At 24.6% G+C, this 21,656-nt stretch overlaps 1 protein-coding gene across 5 annotated transcripts in view; it reads right to left on the reverse strand.

Moving 5' to 3' along the window:
* Positions 1-3,239: 3,239 nt before the first annotated feature.
* LOC126907444 (phosphatidylinositol 3-kinase 2-like) overlaps positions 3,240-21,656 on the reverse strand; it is a 124,071-nt gene continuing 105,654 nt past the window's right edge. For all 5 annotated transcript variants that reach the window (XM_050688733.1, XM_050688729.1, XM_050688730.1 and 2 more), the window contains 3 exons: positions 16,795-16,874; positions 8,200-8,398; positions 3,240-7,618 (listed from right to left, as the gene is read on the reverse strand). In XM_050688733.1, coding sequence (XP_050544690.1) covers positions 7,302-7,618; positions 8,200-8,398; positions 16,795-16,874 — 596 coding nt within the window. In that variant the 3' untranslated portion in view covers positions 3,240-7,301. The remainder of the gene's footprint in view (positions 7,619-8,199; positions 8,399-16,794; positions 16,875-21,656) is intronic.

Genomic DNA, 21,656 nt, shown 5'->3' on the forward strand with positions numbered 1-21,656 from the left:
AGTTGACCATATTCATCATCATCTATCTAATATGCCTTGTCCTTGTTGAAGTCTCACCTCTCCGTTTGATGTCAAATTGTTTAGTGAAACAAAAGACGCATAGTTCATGAGTTCCAGGATATGTTTAAAATATTATTTCTTTGGTTGTCCGCTTGAAATAAATTTTTTTTACAAAATTCATATTTCTAAGTTAAATACAGGATTTTTTATAACTAATTGTATATTGCTTGTTTTGTTGTACTCCATCATACATAAAATAATTACTTAACACTTGATGTGCTGAAGCCAATAGTTTTATATTGATATAAAAACCCCTCATTTTTTATTTAATCAACTATGGCTTAATAGTATACAATTCAACACAGGAAAAAGACTTGAAAATAATACTCTATCCACAACCAAGGTATCAAATTTGCATTAGGTGCCTTTTGGTCAAATACTGTTAACAGCATCCTATTCTTAACCTCTCTTCAGAGGTTAGAAAAGTAAATACTTAAATTTGAAAAAAACAAATGATTAAACATAAACAACTCTTTGCAAATATATTTCAAAACACAATACAAAAAGTGTATAAGAAAATTCAACCTACCATAATTAAAAATTAGGTACCAATTAAATCTTAACGAAGACTTAATCATATAAATAACCATTATTCCCATATAAACTTCAACCTACTAGAGTATAACAAAAACATCACCCCAAAGCATAAATGTGGACTACATGTGACTATATTGTCATTATTTCTTCCTTTAAATTTAAATTAAAAAACGTACATTTACAACGGAAGTACATTTCTTTATAAAGTATCACTCTACACTAATTTAATAATTAAAGATAGTATTGTAACTTAAGTGACTAATTAATGACTTTCTCAACGCTCTCTGCTTACTCAAAGGCAACAACGACACCAATGAACTCATTTAAAACATCCTATCAATTATCTCTATGAAAAATATTGAATTTATGTGGTCTCGTTGTTGGCCTTTTATCTCTACGTGTGATAAAAAGCCAACAAAGCTGTTAGGCATGTCATACTCTATCTCATTCAGCCTTAATATTAGAAACCATTTATTATGAACTAATAAAGAAATCGACCACAAAATACAATAAACATGGCAAATTAAATGGGATCAAACTTCAAATAAATTAAGACATATTAAAAGAAATAATTAGTTAACTTCAACAATAAATACTGCACTAAGAGATATATACTAATTATCTTCACTAAATCAAGAACTGGGCATTCTTCCCTTACAAACTCTTATCTTATGAATCACAATCAGAAACTGCTGAGAACACTTATCAATCAAATACATCGTAATGGATTCAACTCGGAACAATCCATTTTAGATCATCTAACCAACATAGAAGAAGCACTATGAAAAGAAAATACCACTAATATAATTATTCTTTTCAAATTAATTAAATATGTTCATAAATTATAATGAAAAAATTGATAAATAATCAATAATTGTAATATGTGCTAAAAATCTGTACCTTGTAACTGAAGCTTTCAAAGTAAAGTAAAAAAAGCAAAAATTGCTTAAATTTCTTCAGCAGACAAATTATTTGACGAATCCTTTTAAATATAAATCATCAAAAAACTTATAAATTTCTAAATTCAATAATCGTTGAAAAGTTATTGCAAAATTTATCATGCTAAAAATATATAGAGAAGCTAAGTCCATCCAATTACTCCAATTTTCGATATGTAACACATCTGTAAACAAAAATTGTTTAAATATCTCGTATTTAATTTCCTAATCAACAAAATATTTTCATAGTATAATATATACAGTATAATTATATATATTATATTATCAATAAGTATATGTCACAAATAATACAAAATATAAAACTGTAAACAAATGAGTAAGAAGTCACCCATTAATGATACTTAAATTTAAGAAAATTTAATAACTATTAATAAGACAACACCATTTACTCTTTAGTCAACGCCTAGGATTGTCTCATATTACACTACTATAGTTTATTAATAAAAATATTTTGATGATTTTGTAATTTGGTATGAAACCGTTTGTAAAATTGGTCATCTTCTTCAGCTTCAATTTATATGGAGATCTTTATATAAGTTATAGTTTAATATGTAAGGTGGGCATTGGTAATTTTTTTAGAGCAATGATCTAGAATTGTTCAATATTGTTAATATTAGATTTCTTTACCATATCCTATAATTGGAAACAATACTTCTAAACTGGTTTAACGCGTAATTTATAAATTAAGATTTTGGTTTTTAAGTTAATATGTTGATTGCTTATTAAGATCGGCTGTAGTAAACGAAGGCTTAAGTTAAAGAAAGTGTTTTTTTTACGAATATGGGTGCTCCAGGATAATCGTTCGTCAAGGGTTAAACCTAAATATTTCACTTTATCGGAGATAGGAATGGGAATATTTTTTAGAACGTCCTTGGGACAGATTGAGCGTTGTAATATAAAAGTTGTGTGAACCGATTTGTATTAAGTATAATACAACATTTATTATAACATTCAGACATAAGATTAAGACGGTCTTGCAAGTATGCAAAGGGAATAAATGGGTTTCATGTATTGAAATAATGACTTTATCATCTGCATAGTCAGCTACCTCTGTGTGCAATGTAGCGAAATGATCTGATGAAAATGTATTAATAGAATAAGGGATGAAATGCCACCTTAGAAAACTCCCACATTAATGTCCTCAATTTTTGAGATTGCTGAGCTAAACAATACTTGGAAATTAAACAATTTAATTTGCTCTTATAATTGAATACATAAGTTTAAAAAAAGATTTTTTACCAGTTTTTTTTTATAATCTTTTTTAAAATGGTTATTTTGAATTTATTTTCAACATTTTTGGTATTTCAGAAAAAAAAATTATTCATATAAATTCATTTTTCTTATAATTTGTGATATTATGGTCCTAAACTCTGATAAAAAGAGAAACAAAAAATATTCAGTGGTTTGAAGTTTATAGAATTTGACAGAACATGTCAACAATTTTTTTATAACTGTTTATATTGTGATAAGTAAAAATTTCACAAATATAAATGACAAATATTTTGAATGATTTATTATAAATAATTTTAAATATGAAACCAGATTACAAAATTGTCAGTTACAAATACATGATCAAATACTTCATATAAGTAAAATAACTTAAAATTCTCATCACAAAAAAAACAAAATATATATATATATGTTAATCATCTATAAATTCTAAAATTTTAAATTATTTTCAAAATAATACTAAACATTTGTGCACTCTTAAGAAATAATAATTTTTTACATATTTTAATACACATTTGTATAAATGTAGAATATTATAATTGAATATTTTTAAAGTTACATTTTATTATGCTTACTTAATATAAGTAAATCAATAAAAAAAGATTTGACTTTTTGTTTCTGGTCATTAATTTTTCTACTTAAAAAACATGTAATCTTTAACTTATGCACTGTAATCAACATGAATAACTTGAATACAATAATAATATTATTATTTAAAGTTCTTTAAGGTTATTCTAACGATAAAAGTATGTGCCCGGACGTTTTTGTCATAATATTTTTCAAGTTAATGTGGTTGTACGCAAATAAAAAGTTTACTGGGGAATAGATTCAAGAATTTTTTTCCAAAAAAGTTATTTCAATTTCTTATTCTTTAAAATTAATCTAGCGTAAGAAGAAGAAACGATTAAATAATAGCGTTCTTTTTTGAGGAATTTAAGTAGGAAAGTGAGGATTGAGGTACTTTGTTTGAAATACAAGTATTTAATTTGAGATATCGTCTTTTGCAGTGCTGTTATTCCTCAAAACTAGTCAACCACGAATAAATGTTACAGTTAAAAAAATGTATTTCACAGTGACGCAATCTGAGCGGTGTTAGGGGCGTTATAACTCATTAAATGATTAGTGATGTTTGGATATTTTATACGCGATAACATTTATTTTGTTTATTCGAATTTTTTCAAATAGCTATGCAGAGTAAACAATTTTTGATGAGCAAATAACATGTAATAACCCCTTGAAATTGTTTAATAGTTGCGCCACTTGTTGTACACATTTACATTATTTATAGCGTTGTTCTATAAGATTTTGTAAATAAATTTCAATTTTGTGTGATATGCTATTCAAATCATAGTAAAATACACTGTTTATTGAAAACAATTTAATTCAACACTTATCTCTAGTTTTGTTACTACGATTGGAAATAAATATTATCCCTGTGTGAGAATTTTATTTTACTTTTAAAAAATATGATTGAGTTTATTCTTATTAATATTGTACATTTTAATAATGAAATTAAAATTGGAAGCAATGACATTTTTCTACCAAATGTTACACGTCTAATTTTAGAAAATAATACATTTTTCTTACAATAAACTTAAGTTTTATTAACGGCCTTATTACTTTTAATTATTTACATAATTTTTCGCATAACGATAATCACCTAATATAGTACTATACAATAAAAATACTATTTTTCCTTGGAAAAATCAATAAAATAAACAGGTTTATAACTCGATAATAAAACTATCTTCTTATTAATGACAATGCACATTTCAAATAAAATCTATTTTATAAAAAGGTTAATACACATCTGAGTAATAATATTTTTTTACAATAATGAATACTATTATATTAAAATAATAATAGTATTTAAAATAATTGGCATGATTACTATTATAAAACCGTAATTTTACTTAATTATAAACTACTGTAATTATCAATATTTAACACAATGATTCGTTAAAGAAAATGTTTATTAATTATATTATATTTTACATATACTATTTTTGCAATTTTATGCGTTTTCTTAAACTACTTGATACCCGATACTCCGAACTGTATGAACGACCGTGTCGTCTTCATCAATACAAAAAAAAATGTTAAAAATAGTATAGAATATAATAAAAAAAACCGTTTCTAGATAACATCAAACATTACAGATCCCAAAGCCTAAAAAAATTTGAAGCCTTGGGTGTTATGGAATAATAAGTCAATGACAGTTAGGGTTCTAATAAAACTTATTTGTTCTAATATGAAAAAAAGAATGCGGAAAAATGGAAGGCTTTTGATATGTGCATTAAACAAAATTATTTATACTTGTGATATGAACAAAAATCTTACAAATATTTGTATTCTATTATTGAAAACCAATGACTAAAATTAACCGAAATGTACATTTAAATTCAGTAGTATACTTCTACATATATATACTTTGTTTTGACCGCAGATGATTTAAATTTGACAAAATACAATATTATTACCAAGTCTTACTTCTTAACAAATAACGAAATCAATTAATAAATTATTTATAATGAAATTATGTATAAAAAAAATGTAATATACATGTATACCCTTTAAGATAATTATGAGCTCACGTAGTGGAGCAATTTTGCATTTAACATTAGCACAAACAATTTTCAAGTAATATGTAATAATGTAAAATTATGGGATAATTATTGATTTTGGTTAATAGATTGGAATTGTTAGTTACAACTTTTTGAACGATTACAAGAGGAATGAACTTTTTTCAAATTGGGAAACAGTAATTTATTGCCAATACAAATTTAGTTATCAGTTTTCAGAATTATTGACAGATGCTTTTGGAGCAATACAATTTTTAAAAATATAAATAATAAAAATTGCCTACAAACTTTTTTAAGTAACTTTTGATATTAATAGCTAGAGGTTCGATACACGTATTACCAATATTTATTGTTAATTTCTTTAAATATTTATGTTTGGACTTTTCTATATATTTAACAATAATATACAATAATTTATATATTTAATTTTGAAGTATAAAAGCATGATTTAGTTAAATATAAATCATTTTTCAACAATTAGCTTTCAAGTTAATAGAATTGTTACGTCTATTGTAGTTATTTAATTGTCGAGGTATAATATTAAAAATAAATCTAAAAAAAAAAGAAATAAAATCTTTGTACCGTTTACTAAACGGTTTTAATTAAAATCTTGAAATTTGTAGCAAAAGTGGTGTACTTATAAATTACTTAATTTTATATTTTGTTGATAGTTAATTTACTTTCTATAGTTAAATTGTTAAAAACACTACTCTTACGACACAAAAAAACGTCAAAATCAGCCTGATGCTCTATTTAAGACGTTGATTTGCGCGTTACTACTTCCTAACAATACTACATGGTCCCCGATTCTGCTGATGGCAAATCATTACAAAAAAAAAATCAAATATTTGTATCAAACTCGTCCTAATGACAATTCATTGTGAAAACGTCAAGAACTATTCCAAACGTAATCGCAATAATAATGACAGTAATGGTCCCTTTAAACCATCATCATTATTGTCAAAATAATGACTGAAAAGTAAAAACAATAACAATAAAAATTGAATACAAATACATTTTGACTTTTAAAAAACAATACAAAACCAAACGTGGAATAATAATAATATCATTTAAAATATATATTATTTAGACTTAATAGTAATACTAGTATTTAACACAAATAGATAAATAATTTATTTTAAAAAATGTGTTAAAACAATGTAATTATAGCGATAAAAGTGGCTGATATTAAAATCTAACTTCTTAAATAATCAACGGTACAATGGAAAATGGATTTGGGATAGTTAACGTAATTTGGGTACAAAAAGTTCTCTACATGATCACAACCTAATCTGCTATCGATTCCAGTGAAAACCGTTTCATAATTATATCAAGTAAGATTCAACACATCTACATATCTAGAAAATTAGATCTCCTGTCACTGCAGTTGTGACTTTGATTTAAATTTATACATGATTGTCAAGGTAAAATGTTAAAAATATTACCTAAGTCAACATTATTCCTCGTCACTCGTTAATAACGAATTGAGTTTGTACCATTTAAATATACTTTTGTATCACATTTAGTCATTTTAATTACATAGACTTAATTCCAGTTAAAATAGCGCTAAATAATGTCGATAGTCTATAGAAATGTTGATATGTTTTTAACCACTTAAAAATAATCGCTATTTGTGTTCAAAAATTAGTATAGAGTTTTTTCAATCGGATACAAACATTTACATATCTGTACAATAATTATAATGTTATTATTGTTTATCTTTTTAATATAATTTACATGTATTTTATAATTGGTTATAAGGACGTATAGATAAAAACTATACTAGCGTTTCTTCATATAGAGCACATAATTGTAGAAAATGGTTTTAACATGTAATAAATTATGTACGATAGAGAAAAATACAAACAACTTAATAGTTAGTTTCATTGTGAAAAAATGTATTCCTCGTGGGGCTATCTTTCAGGTAAGGTGACTACAACACGTGTAAGTTTTCACACGATTTGGATTTAGAATCCCTTGCCCATACTTTGCTTAGAAGTCCTTTCACCCTGAGGCTGGTAGACGTTCGGGAACCTCGATACTTTTTGAACGTAGGGCCACAGTTGGTTAGTGGCGATTTGGATCTCTTTCGCATGGACACGAATTTGTGAGTACTTAAGTCTGGTGGCTGGTCTAATTTTAGGCGAATCTGTGTGAGTATGCCAACCAAAAGCTCGTCTACATTGTAGTTGATGATCACGGATGTTTCGATAAATTTACAATCATACCGGGTGGCCATTTGCTTGCCAACTAGAAGACCATTAAATCAAACCATAAATTAATTATTATTTCACAGTATTTTATCTATTAATAATAAGTTTACAATTTTTTTTTAATCATTTTAAATGATCTATATATATAAATTCCTTTTGATAATTCTTGAAGTTGTACTAAGTAAAAGAATAATGAGCATTGGCAGAGGGTTAAAGCGGACAGATTGAATAGTCAACATTTTGGATATTATATTAAACAGGCACATATTCAGAGAAGGGGGTTATTATATATGTAAATCTATATATATATATATAGATTTTGAAAAACAATTGAATTATTCAATGATTGTATAATAATTGAATGTGATGTTTTATTATTAATGATAAATAATAATTAATTAGTGATAAATGTATCAAAAGTTATTAGCGCCGTAAAAATATATACATAAAATATACTTTAAAATATCGAGTGGAGTGGTAAAAAACTCCCCCTCCGTACGGGCCTAACAGTTAATCCATTTTTATAGTATATTTTTCTATAATTATACCGTAATCTTGTAGATATATTATTATTATAAAATATTACTATTATTATATGTATTACACAGAATTAATTACCTCCCGATGATACAACGTTCGGTCTTACAATGTCATTTTTGTTACCAACCAATATCACAGCTTTATTTCTGACCAAATCAGCTTTCCATAGAGTTTGAAGCCATTCTTCAGCTTGTTTGAAACTATCCCAATCATTTCTGGAGTAAACAACGCAATAGGCATGAGGCGTTTCTTCAAATACATCGTTGCAATCAGTAGGCTAGAAATTAAAGAAAATGTATTTAATGAAACAAATATTTTTTTAGTTTTATTTTTTTATTCACTATTTATTCGTAAAATACACTTAGAGATGTAACTAGAATTAATTCAAGGAGGGTTTATTTAATTAAATTTAACAGTCAGATTTTAAAATGCAGGGTGATTTACTTATCATCTTAATTACTTAATTAATCGAAACATATGAGTAATAATGATAATTGTTCATTTATTTAGCTCAATGGTTCTCTTAATTTATCATTCTTATTTTTTATAAAATAATTATTATTTATTTTAGAAAATGATTTAATTGAAAATGACTGGTCATTAACAACTTTTGGACCACTATTTCAGAAATTATAAAAAATATTCAATAATGTTTGAAGGTATTTTTATAACTAGACATTTCCCGGTCGTAATCTTTCTCTTGCTTAGGTACAAACATGTCAATAACTTTCGAATTATTGAAATAAAAGAAACCAATAAAAAATGAATTATAATTTTTTTAAATTTTTCTATTAATTAAGTAGTTCTTATATTCTGTATACTACGTAGAAACTAAAAAAATGAATTTCATATTCATAAAAGCATAATTCTCTTAATTCCTAAAAACATTAATCTTTTATCAACAAATGTTTTATTCGTAAAATGTACTAACCATAGGAGTTGAGATATTACTTAGTAAATTTTTTTTATAATTTTAGTTAAGTCAATGCTTACCTTAAATAACTTTTAACGAATCTTTTTTCTTATTTTAATTTTTTTTTAAATTTATTATTTAGATATAACTAAGAATTTATTTGATGACTTTTTAAATTTTGGTGATGATAATTTATTTAAAATTAAAGTACAAGTGCTGAAAGGCACATTAGGGATATTGAAAATCCTATTCAATTTTAAAATGACAATGAATTTTTGAAAAATTTTGATTGCTAAATATGTTGTTTTAAATAAATTAATGTCTAAGAATGTTAATAATAAACCAAGTATTAATAATTATCGAGGTTTGTCAATCAGTCATATCATTAAAATGTTAACATAATTAAGATTTTATGCAACGGAATGTTATCAAGTAAGTAAAATGAATACAAAAAAGATAGTACAGTAGAATCAAGGTACGAAGGATAGTTAGGATAAGTATAGATGATAATCTGACTGCGATTAAAATCATTATCATAAAAATGATTCGATACAATAATGCAAGTTTTTAACTTTAAGAAATTAGTGGATTATACCAAAAGCAACATCAATATCTTCTAATTATATATTTAGTAGTTCATTGATTTGTGATTATTATATATGAACAAATTATTTTTATTAAATTTAGTATGAAATTAATATTCAAACATTGAATATTGCAATTTTTACGGAGAAATAATAAAAAATTATAATTATTATATTGAGCTTTATATCAGTTGTAGGAGAGATGAAAATGGATTGTTTGGTGGGGAGAATTCCTTTAATTTTATTAATGGTCTATTCTCATATGAGATTTAAAATTTAGGAATTTAAGATGACAAATTAAAAATTACTTTTTGACAAGTTTGTATTTTAGTTCAATTATTAGTATTTTAAGTTGACGTCATTATTCCTTTTATAACATTTTTCAAAATAAAACATAAGAAATTTTATGCAAACAATATGTTATTTTTCATTTTAAACGGTAGTTTTTATGTAGGAGGAAAATCTACAAAACTATATTGTGTTCAAAATTCCCAACTATTATTATTGTTATCTTTAATCCTATACCAATGTCATTAAATATATATATAAAAAATAATAATAGAACATATAAAATAATGAGTAAACATAAATGGTCAATAGGGTCAAATATTTTAAAAGGTTATTATTACTATCATTATAATTTTATAAAACCATTGAAATTTTGATTTAAAATTTTAATATAATTATCAATTAAGCCCGAGAATTTTCATATAGGGTTAAACTCTACATTGTATATTAACTTTATAATCCTAATTGGTAAAGTTTTATTTTATTTTACTGTAAAAACCTTTTCGGCGTTCACAGTTTTGTATTTTAAAAATAAAAACAAATTAATTAATTAAGACCAATTGCCATTTAGTTAAATGCTTTATGAAGGTTATATTTACGGCGTTGTGAGCTGATATATTTATCTGATTACCGTTTATTTACTTATCATAAAGGGAACCTTTTGTGTTTTTAATCGGATTTATCTAAAACTCGTATTGTAATTATGATGCTGTAGTTGTCCTAATTCTTAACATTACTCCTAAAAGCGATTGGATGTCAACGCCAATAAAAATTGCACAACATGTTACGACGACAGGTTATTACTCAGGACCGTATCAAACGAGGAAGAAAAAACATTTTGTAAAAATCAAATTAAAAACAACCAAAGTAGAGTAGGTACAGTAATTCATTGTCGTCGAGAATATCTGGTCGTGCGTGGAATTCAATTAGCAACATTGATTGTCAGTACAACTGTTGTTTTGGAGTTTTGTACCTAAATGCAAATAGAAATAAATACTAAGAGAGCTTGGAAGTGACATGTATCGAATACTCTTTTTACAAATAAAATTGTTTTAGTATATCATAATAATTTTAGGTGATAAATTTAGGAGGAATTAAATACCAATTGCTTTATTATGTTAAAAAAATAAGCTTTTTTTGGAAGTTTTTACATTTAAACTAATAACATATCCTTTTTTATACTATATTTAAATATTAATTGTCTTATTTGATTCATAAAATAATTTTTTGTCTTTATTTTGCCATCTCTATTTTATATCTATGCTTGCGACTAGTTATGATGAACCAACAAAGCACTCGAATCTAAAAAAGTATTTCTAATAACACATTTATTTTGTAAGTAGTTGAGTGGATTGGTATAGACGAATCACTTGTTGTATAAAAACTATACAATAATATTATTTAGTTGTATTTTACATTTCATAAAAAATAATACGAAGAATAAGAAAATATGACTAAATATTCTTATTATGTTTGTTTTATTAATGTTGATTACTTAATTGATGTATATATCAAGTATTTTTTTATGTTTAAATGTATATAGTTTTTAATTTTTTAAATGATAATAAATCCGGAATCTAATAATAACTGATGGCTAACATTATTATCATTAAACTATTTTCTAATTACTATAAAAGAATTTTATGCATTTTTTTTTTTATTAAATTTTAAAAATTTCCTTTGGTCAACAAAATTTTTTTGACTGTAGGAAATTTAGTTACAAAAAAAAAAAAAAAAATACATCATAGTAAAATTAATACCTTCTCAGCTTCGCATCAAAGCTTAAATTTTTAAATATGTCAAAATTTACCAATTTAAAAAATCGTAATTTTATTGAGAATTTCCTATATTTATAGTAAAGTGGAAAATTTGTTCAAATTTTGACGATGATAAGTTCACCCAAATACAATTTGTGAACTTTTGACGTATCGATGTGCAAAATCAGTTCAGTATGTTCTGTATATTTGTTTCTACAGATACAAAAAAAAAAAACACATCATAGTAATATTAATACCTTCTAAGCTTTGTATCAAATCTAAAAGAGAATAATTGATCCTTATAATTACATATTGTGCTATTAACTGATCAATTAGTAAAAATATACTCTGTAAAGTCGAAAATGAAAATTCTATATGATCCTACATTTTTACGAAAATTTGTCATTGCTTAGTATAAAAAAACCCAGCACAGTGGTGGTGTGGTATAGTTGGGTCAAGTATAATGATATCTGACAGTGATTAAAATCATTATCATAAAAAACGCTTCGATGCAAATCTTTAGATAGTGTTTAGTTTTAAAAAATTGGTTGATTATTCCAAAAGATACATGATCTGCTATTTCTTTATTTATATCCTGATTAAGATAAAGTATGTCGACTAAAAGAGGAATATAAATAATATTTTTTATAAAAATTGTATTGATGTAAAATGTAAAAAATAAAATCGAATATTTTCACACAAAAATAGCATTCGGTAGTCATTTTCACCGTGAAGACAAAATAAAGTCCGAATTTTTTTTTTTCACAATAAAGTATATTTTATTAGTTTTAATTTAAGATATATATAAAAGTGTCAGTCTTTCCGGAACACTTTCAAAAGTTAAGTTGAAAAAATTAATTTTTTGTGAAAAAGTTGTCATTTTAAATCCCCCCTGTGGGCAGGTAAAGAGTCAGATTTATAAAAAAATATACCAAATGATAGGTAAAAACATTATGCATCTATATAAAAAAAATGATATTGATATTTCCATTTTTAAAAAAGTTATGGGGCAGTTTTTAATAAAAAAAATTGAAAAAATTTCGAAAATTAGCGATTTTTAAATTTGTAATTTTTTTGGAGGTTTCCCCCATNATGATATTGATATTTCCATTTTTAAAAAAGTTATGGGGCAGTTTTTAATAAAAAAAATTTCGAAAATTAGCGATTTTTAAATTTGTAATTTTTTTGGAGGTTTCCCCCATTTACGGGGAACGAGAGAAATTTTTTCAATTTTTGAGGGTAATGTCTTCGACTAGATACGATTTGTGATCTTTTGGCGTATCATTGAATGAAATGGGTTCAGTGAAAGCTGAGAAAAAGTGGTAACAGACAAAAAAAAAAAAAAAACATCTTATTAAAACCAATACCTTCTCAGCTTCGCATCGTAGCTAAAATTATTATCAGATAGGTAAGTATGGCAAATATGAATTTCGTATAAAATCATACATTATTTATCGGGTAAATTTTATTGGTAACTTTCCATGAATGTTAAATGGAAACCTATTATAATTAACTAGTTTTATAATACTACTTAAAAAGTGAAGAATAGGGTAGTATCAACTAAATGTTATTATTACCACGATGCGATAATAAAATTTTTTTTCTCTATTTAGTGACCCTTTCACCAATAACTAAAATTATATTTTAAAAACTCGTATTGTCGAGTCAAATTTTTATTTTGATAATTTAACATCTAAAATTAAACACATAATAATAGGTTCCCGTTTATCTTTCGAAAATTACTCTTAAATATACCCTTAGAAATAATTTCTTTTGATCATTAACTTGATTTATACCATAGTTAATGAAATAAATAACTGACAGTTTTATCTAATATTTGTAAATGTGTTGTTGTGTCTATCTTTACTATTTTTACTATAAGTTGCATTAAAAATAATACAAAGTACAATTAGGTAATAGGTAATAGGTAATTAGTAATAGGTCATAGTTTTTTAAAGGTCATAGGTCAAGTTTATAGAATAAATGTCTAAGCTCAAAGTTCATAGGTCATAGGTCAAAGGTTAAAAGTCAAAGTTCATAGGTCATTAATTTTAGTCAGTATATTCTTTACTAAAATTGACATTTATTATAAATTAATAATTACGCAAGTTTTAAAAAAGTACTAACATTTTATAGATACTATAAAATATATACGGAAATATGAGAAAATTACGATGGTGTTAACTCTCTTAAATAAAATTTAAGTAATTTTACTCATTTGATTTTTTAATAAAAAAGAATTCTACTAAAAAATAATTATTAAAAAAAGGTTTAACAATTTAAAAAAGAATATTCAACTAGCCAAAATTAATTGTTTACCCTGCCCATATTTTTAGCTTTGGGAAAAGCCTGAGAATACTCTGATAGTTTGTAATAATTAAGACATACTTAGGAAACACAATTTTATGTTATTGATTCTTTTGATTATTATTAACGATGTAATTTATTTCCTATGGTCAAAAAAATTTTCATTTTACTAATAACACTTTATATTAAATAAAATAAGTATAGAATTTATATGTTTCTGTTGTCTTATTGATTACTTTTTTGTCAAATAAGATTACTGTTGGTAATGATGTATAAAAGATAAAATGATAACTAAGGTGTTGTTAAACTCAGTGTATGTTTTTTATATTTTTAAAATCAAAATTTATCATTTTTTATAGATATAACTAAATTTTAAGACTATGGGCATTATATCCCATACCCATAAACGAAATTACCAACTCATATGTCTAATACTGCCCAAAATTAATTTTTACTAAAAATTAAAGTTCATCCAATTCTTTAATATTTGTCAAGAATGGAATGAAGACATTGGATAATGTAAGATTATGTATAATAAGATAATGGACAAGTTTATCTTTCTTTTAAGATACAAGCCAATATTTAATTCTTATTAAAATAAGTTTTATTATGAATTTTCCTTAGATGAGCGCTGTTCGCCCACTCACCCTAATGATTAAGTATTTTGCATAATGCTTATAGATCTTTTTTAATTTAATTTTTGTTAGAATCTATGGGTATTAAAGTCAAAGTTATTTCATATCGTAATTTATCTTAAATTTGATTAAGTAGGTGTTTTTACAAAAACTTCATGAATAATTTTCTTTACCTTGTCGGATACACGTCGCAAAGTTCTCTGTTAAAATGAAATTCTACTTGATATCAATCACGCCACGTCGAAACACTTTGACTTGCCATTATTTCAAACTAAACTTAAAGTGGATATATCCATAAGTGGATTGACTTTCGACATTACTTATAGTCACGTAACGTGTGAAGTGGTTATGGTCCTTTAATACGTTTAGTTTTAAACCTAATATGATTAAGGCTAACTCATTAAAATGTGTTACATGAGATTTTATAAATTTCTTTGAAGTTGAAACGATGCATTTGATGCGGTAAAAGTTGTTAACCATAAAGGAAGCCTTTTTAAAATATATATTTTACCACTGAGTTTAGTACTATTCATTAATTATAATTGATATTACTTTGCAATGAATTCCCATGTTACATAGAAAAGAATTTACAATAACTTCTTTTTTGGAATAAGTCATAATTATTGTGAAGATTTAAATTTTAAAATAAATAAATTTATTCACCTTTAATTTTTTTATTACTATAGTTGAAATTTTAGGGTACTTGATTTTGTATTTGTAATCAATTACAAAATCAAAACTGAACTATATGACAATATTTACACATAAGTAATGTAAATTATTTATTACATTTTTATACTCCAGCATTTTAAATTATTTTTTTTAGCACGATGCGTTTCTAAGAAGCTATTACGATTACTTCGTTCCTACTAGACCAAGTTTTACTCAAAAATATGCCAAAAGTTCATAGAACAAATCTAATTTAAGATAGCAGTGCCATAATACACCTTGTTACTATGCCTAGTTTGCATTACATCCATATTATAATTAAAATAAGATGAATGAATGTTTATCTATTTTACTCAATACATTACTTAACAATGATATTCATAGATTGCAAATTATTATAGTGTTATTACACTTTTGTTCATAATAAAACAAAAGAGTTGAAACTATTTAAAAATAATTATTTTTTTAATAAGACTTTTATTTGCATATCATTAGTCTCTGTATATCGTTGACAGACAACCTACTTTAATTAACTTTTATATAACAATATTTAAATTTCATGTTGCAAAAACGTATAAATTTAAAGTCTTATAGTATTGCAGTTGTGCTTTAGGGAAATACACAGTACTATGTACACCACTTCAGTATGTCTGATTGGAAATTATTATGAGCCTCAAAAGTGCTTTCTTTCATAATAATGCTTGTTGGCATTGTCTAGCAACGCCGCGTGCTTTGACTTATGATTAATACTCACAAGTAGTCAAATTAACAAAAAAAAAGTATTTTTTGTTTATAAAAATAAATAAATTAGTGTTGAAATATATCTGTTAACAATTTAGAACAATTTATTTATAAAATTTATATTTTTCATATTAAAACAAATTATGCTATTATTTTTTTATTGATTTTTAAGTTAAAATTGTTACACAATAGTTAGTAAAAAATAAGAAGAGATAAATGTAAAAATTTAGGTCAAATTTTAGCATTTGTCATTAAAAAAAATTCTTGGAAAAAAATCAAACTTATTTTATAAGATTATAATTTTTATGCTATACGAACCATTATTCTTGGTAGGTTGATATTTTGTTACTATGGTAAAAAATCACAATTTTTTCCTAATCTTAAAGTAAATTATAAAATTGTAGTTTAACCAGAAATAAAATTGCAATCAATTGAATGAACTTTATCTAATATAACAAATTACAGCGTACTAAGAAAACTATTTTTCAGAATGTTAACGGTGTACAATGTGTCTGTAGTAAATATTGCGTGTGGAGTAGTCATTATTTAGACCCACTAAAACGATTGTAATCTAAGCGAACCGATTCGTTCCAGATCTTCTGCTTTATAATTATTAATGACCTCACGTTAATGTATTTCACTTTACTTTCTTTTTCATTTTTATTTTTAAAAGGGTTAAAGATAACGTGACCTAAGTGCGGTAGTACACAGGGTTAATCGTGCGGCTCAGATAATGATAATGTAGTGCATTTTAAACTATTAAGTCCTTCAGCACTTACCGTGTTTGATTTGTCTAAGAATATTAATTCAGATTCTTCGCCATCTAATAACACTGAAACTGATTTTTCACCGTCTTCGTCTGTAAAATTAATATAATTATCACGATAATAATTTATAATAAATGTAATATACATATAAGGTATTTTATTATGTTGATAAAATTAGTGTTTCAGATGTACTTCAGTTCTGAAATTTATCATCATTATCTTTGAAAATTTTAGTTGAAATAATTACAAAAACGTTACCTAATTACATTTTCTGTAAAATGTTTATGAACAGAGCATTGTTTTTAATTGATATCATTATACATCTTATGATTTCAACATGTAACTAAGGTTCAAAAGATATTGAAAATATTCTCGTAAAAATTTAACTATTATTTAAAGTTACATATATATTGTATTTATTAAACTGGACAAATGTAAAAACACTAACTAGAAATTATGTCAAAATATTAAAAAATAAATAAATAAACGATTAACATAGTTTAAAAACGAAAAGAAACAAATTTTTCTGGTTGACTCTTTGTTTCTTTTTTAAAACATTCCATCAATTTAATATTGGCGACAGGAAAGAATTTAAGTAATTTATGTCAAACAATAACGATGATTCATTATCATCAACATTATAGCAACCTTACTACTTTATTTTTTACTGTATCATTAAATATAATAAAGCCATATATTATGGGAGTAAAGAATTAACTTTTACAAAATATGGATTTTTCGATTCAAATGACTACAATTATTAAAGTCGTTAAAGTTAAAAGAATTTTGTTAAAGTATTCAAGACACTGCAAATGACATAATTTGATGGATACGTCACTAATTAGTACATAATTTACAAAAAAAAAATATCGCTGTTGCTAGAAATTAAAACTTTGACAAAGTGCAAGTATTCGGAGATAGTTGGATGTTTTTGACAATTAATAAACATCAATTAGTGCTTCGTTCTAAAATACAGAGTAATTACTTTATAAAGGAAACGTGTCACCTTTATGAAGCGTTATTTGCTATGAATATAACGGAAATATGTTTTGTAATTTACTATAGTTTATTCAGTTTAAAAGTTTACCAAGCTTTTACTGATACCACCTTAAACTAACAACTACATTTCCCAAGATTCTTGGCATTTTCTAATTCCAAGTATAATTTTTTGAGCGTTGTACCTTGTGTAATATTCGGGCTTAGAATTCAAAGATTTTTTTAAATTAGAATTGAAGATATTTTAGATTAAAATATAAAGTAGCTTCTTACAATATAAGGGCCGGATTTACATATACATAAGATAAAGATTGTTTACCACTTTAGAAAAATTTATCAAATAATTTGTCTAGTATATAAAATTCTGTTACACAAAATTGTATGCATAGGGTTTTTATAGAGTTGCCATTAAAAAAATATTAATATTAGAATCTAAATTATGCCTTAATCGTACACATATTTTTTTCATGAGGTGTTCAATCCTTATCTCTCCTACTACGCGTCTTTGTGTAAAACATCTTTTAAAAAAAATCCAAATTACGCTTCCCTACCACTTAGTTTTAAATTTTGCGAAACTAAAATTTCGTACCAAAAATTAATGAGATATCGCACAACGATCTTTTACAATTAATATTTTTAGACCAGTATTTTAGTTACAAAGTACTTTTAATATTAAAACGTATAGCCAAGATTTCACAAGGGCTAATGTGCAATCATATGAGTGTCTCATTAGCAACTTTCAAGTGGCTGTCAGCAATGGCGTATTGGATGTTAAAATGCTGAAGACGCTTATTGATACCAACATTATTCAATAAGTGCAAATAATGATATTTCATAATATCGAAGATTCTTTTGAGCTCCGGCTATTAAAATGTTAACTTTCAACTGAAAAAATGTATCACCAAGACAACTAAAATATTTTCAAGTTTTTAGAACTCTTATTGTCACACAATTAATATCAATATGATTTATTGTTGATTTCAGTTAGCTTAACGTGAATAAGCCTGAGAAAGAATTTTTACATTAAAATATACAAATCAAGTGAATTATATAAAGCTTGCATTTTCCGAATATGGTATTATTTACAAAATGTCAAAACGACCATTTAATTGTAAGTAGTCATCAAAAAAATGTTATAATATCTAAATATTAATATAGATATTTTATAGTTATCAGTTTCATTGAAGCATTTGATCTATTGAAAGGATATTTTGTATTTATTATTTGTTATATTTATGGTTTTAAAAGAAACTATTTTTTTTAATTAAATAAAAATAGCTTCTATTCTAAAAAGTATAAAATTTTCATTTATTTTAAGTAATCATTATGAGTTTTAATTGATATAATTAGTTTGAGTTAAAATAAAGTCATGATTTGAAATTTTAATTGTACTATAATCAAATTCATTTAAAAAAGCTTTTTTCCTTTCAATTAGTTTGAATTTTAATATGTAAGAATTTTAACGTTGATTGTAATTTAATAAAAAATATCGTTTCTACACAAATATTTTAAAAGGTTTCATTGTCATTAAAATCACAAGAAATTAAGTGCCGTCCCAATAAACCTTCATAAAGAGAAATTTTCACTACACTCTATTTTCATACCAATGGGTTATTTGAACAGTTTAATTTTGAGTAAAGGTCATTTCGAGCTTTTAGCGGTAGCTACTGAACCTTGAAAGGCCATTTTCAACAAAAAAATACTTTAATATTTCAGACATTTAAAATAACTTAGAAACCAGGCAATATATATATATATGAACAATATCAGACTTAGTAATAGAATAGATATATTATGTAAAACAATCTAAGTATTTTTTAGTACTATAATTATAATAATTATTTTATTTTAACAAAATGTTGTTAATATGTAATATAATAGAAATACATGTCAAAATAATTTTACTACCAAAATTTGAGTTTATTTTATTTAACTCGATTCTTAAATGTTTATGTAATATTTTAAGTTGTACTTTTAGCTCATTAATAGCTTAAATTGGATGCAATCAAAGCGTCATGCAGGATTGTTATATGCAGTTGTGTATTTAGAAATTTATAATGGAGAGTCAAAAAAAATTTTCATGGACACCAAAAAATAAGGTAAATATTATCAATATAATAAAAGATAAAATTTGAAATCACTTCATATATGAAGTGATATTTTTGATTTATTATACATATATATAAATCAATGTATTATGTACATTTTTAAAGATTATAATCCACTACTTATACAGAAATTTCTGGATGAATATTTAATAATGCTAGTCCGTTTAAACACTGCTCGCTCATAGCTGATCTAAAGTTGGTTTTTATTCTTTTAAGCGAAAAAAATGATATTTCTGAAGAACAAGTATTTACAGAAGTTATTGTGAATAATACAATATATACAATGTATTAATAGCTTTAGAATATTTGGAAAATAATCAATTAAAGATAAAGATAATGTTTCCATCATATTTTATTGTTTTGATGATTCATTTATTGGATTGTTAAATTTTTCATATAGCAATCCATATTTTAACTTCCCCATTTAACTCATTTAAATTGCCTGGTAAATCGGACTTAAAAAATAATGTTGCATCCAAAATCTGAGATATGTTATTATCAATGCAATACTCAGATACGATGCTTTTTAAATTTAATATAATATTTTTTGTATGAAATCTATGTATCATCACTGTAATTAAATAATCAAGATATGAGTAACAAATGAAAGCTTTATAGTAGTTTTCAGGGCTATTTGTCTTTGTTGACATATTAGAACATTTCGCTGTTTATTTGTCAATTGTGGAACTTGAACTTCAACACTAAGGTAATTAGTAATGTCCTGAACTATTTTTTTAAAATTTCCTTAAAACTAAATTTATTTCGCTGATTTTTTATAACAGTAAAAGCAGCAATTATTTAAATTAGTGCTTTAGAAATGTCAAAAGTTGGTCATTGAAGTTATTTGAATAAAGATAATGTACAATTCATAACATTTATGAAAATATGTAATACAATTATAAAATCAAATTTTAAAATGGAAGTGTATACTAAAACCATTTACTTTAGTTAATATGTATGTCATCTGAAATTTTAATTATATATTCTAAAAAACATAAAATTGCAGGGAGAATTTGGTTAAATCTAATGAATACTTTGTGACGTACAACCCATGTACAATAGATTCATGGATTGTACATAGATTTAATAATATGTTTGTTTTAATACTTGGACAATGTTCGTTAATTTTACTTTTGACACGTTTCGAATCGTTTAGGAGAGTCTTTAATAAAGTTGATTACCTTTTCAACAATTTCAATTCTCGCAGGTTGAAATGAAAATGACTTAACTAAAGCTAAATTCGAACAAAAATTTAACAGCTCAAATATAGATTTTCCTATGGCATCTCTACTTAAATCAATAATTTTTAAAAAATTTGTTTAAAAATATTGGTTTATATATGTACAATGTACATTGTACATATATAAACCTTTACTAATATTAGTAATTTCGTCTGCTAATATAGAAAAGTATTCAGTTTTAATAACTTTTGCTATAATATTTTTTACTAAAATATCCCCACAATATTTTATAAAATACGAAAAACTTTTAACTGTTCAATCATTGGTGGTCATTTTTTTATAAATTATATATAAATAAATTTCAAATATAAAGTGTAATTATAAAACCAATAATAATAAAAGAATAAAGCAATCACAAACATTGAATTGGCCACATATTCTGAACCAATTTTCATTTATAAAAAAACTTACTGGTTATTTTGGGTTTGGTTTTAGATTTTTTTAATAAATAATCTGTTATTTGTTATGAATTTTTTTAATTAAAATTTTTATTAATTAAAAGATTTCTTTATAAATTAGTGTGTATCTC

Source organism: Daktulosphaira vitifoliae, unplaced genomic scaffold, assembly GCF_025091365.1.
Source record: "Daktulosphaira vitifoliae isolate Bord-2020 unplaced genomic scaffold, ASM2509136v1 Scaffold_5, whole genome shotgun sequence".
Lineage (NCBI taxonomy): Eukaryota > Metazoa > Arthropoda > Insecta > Hemiptera > Phylloxeridae > Daktulosphaira > Daktulosphaira vitifoliae.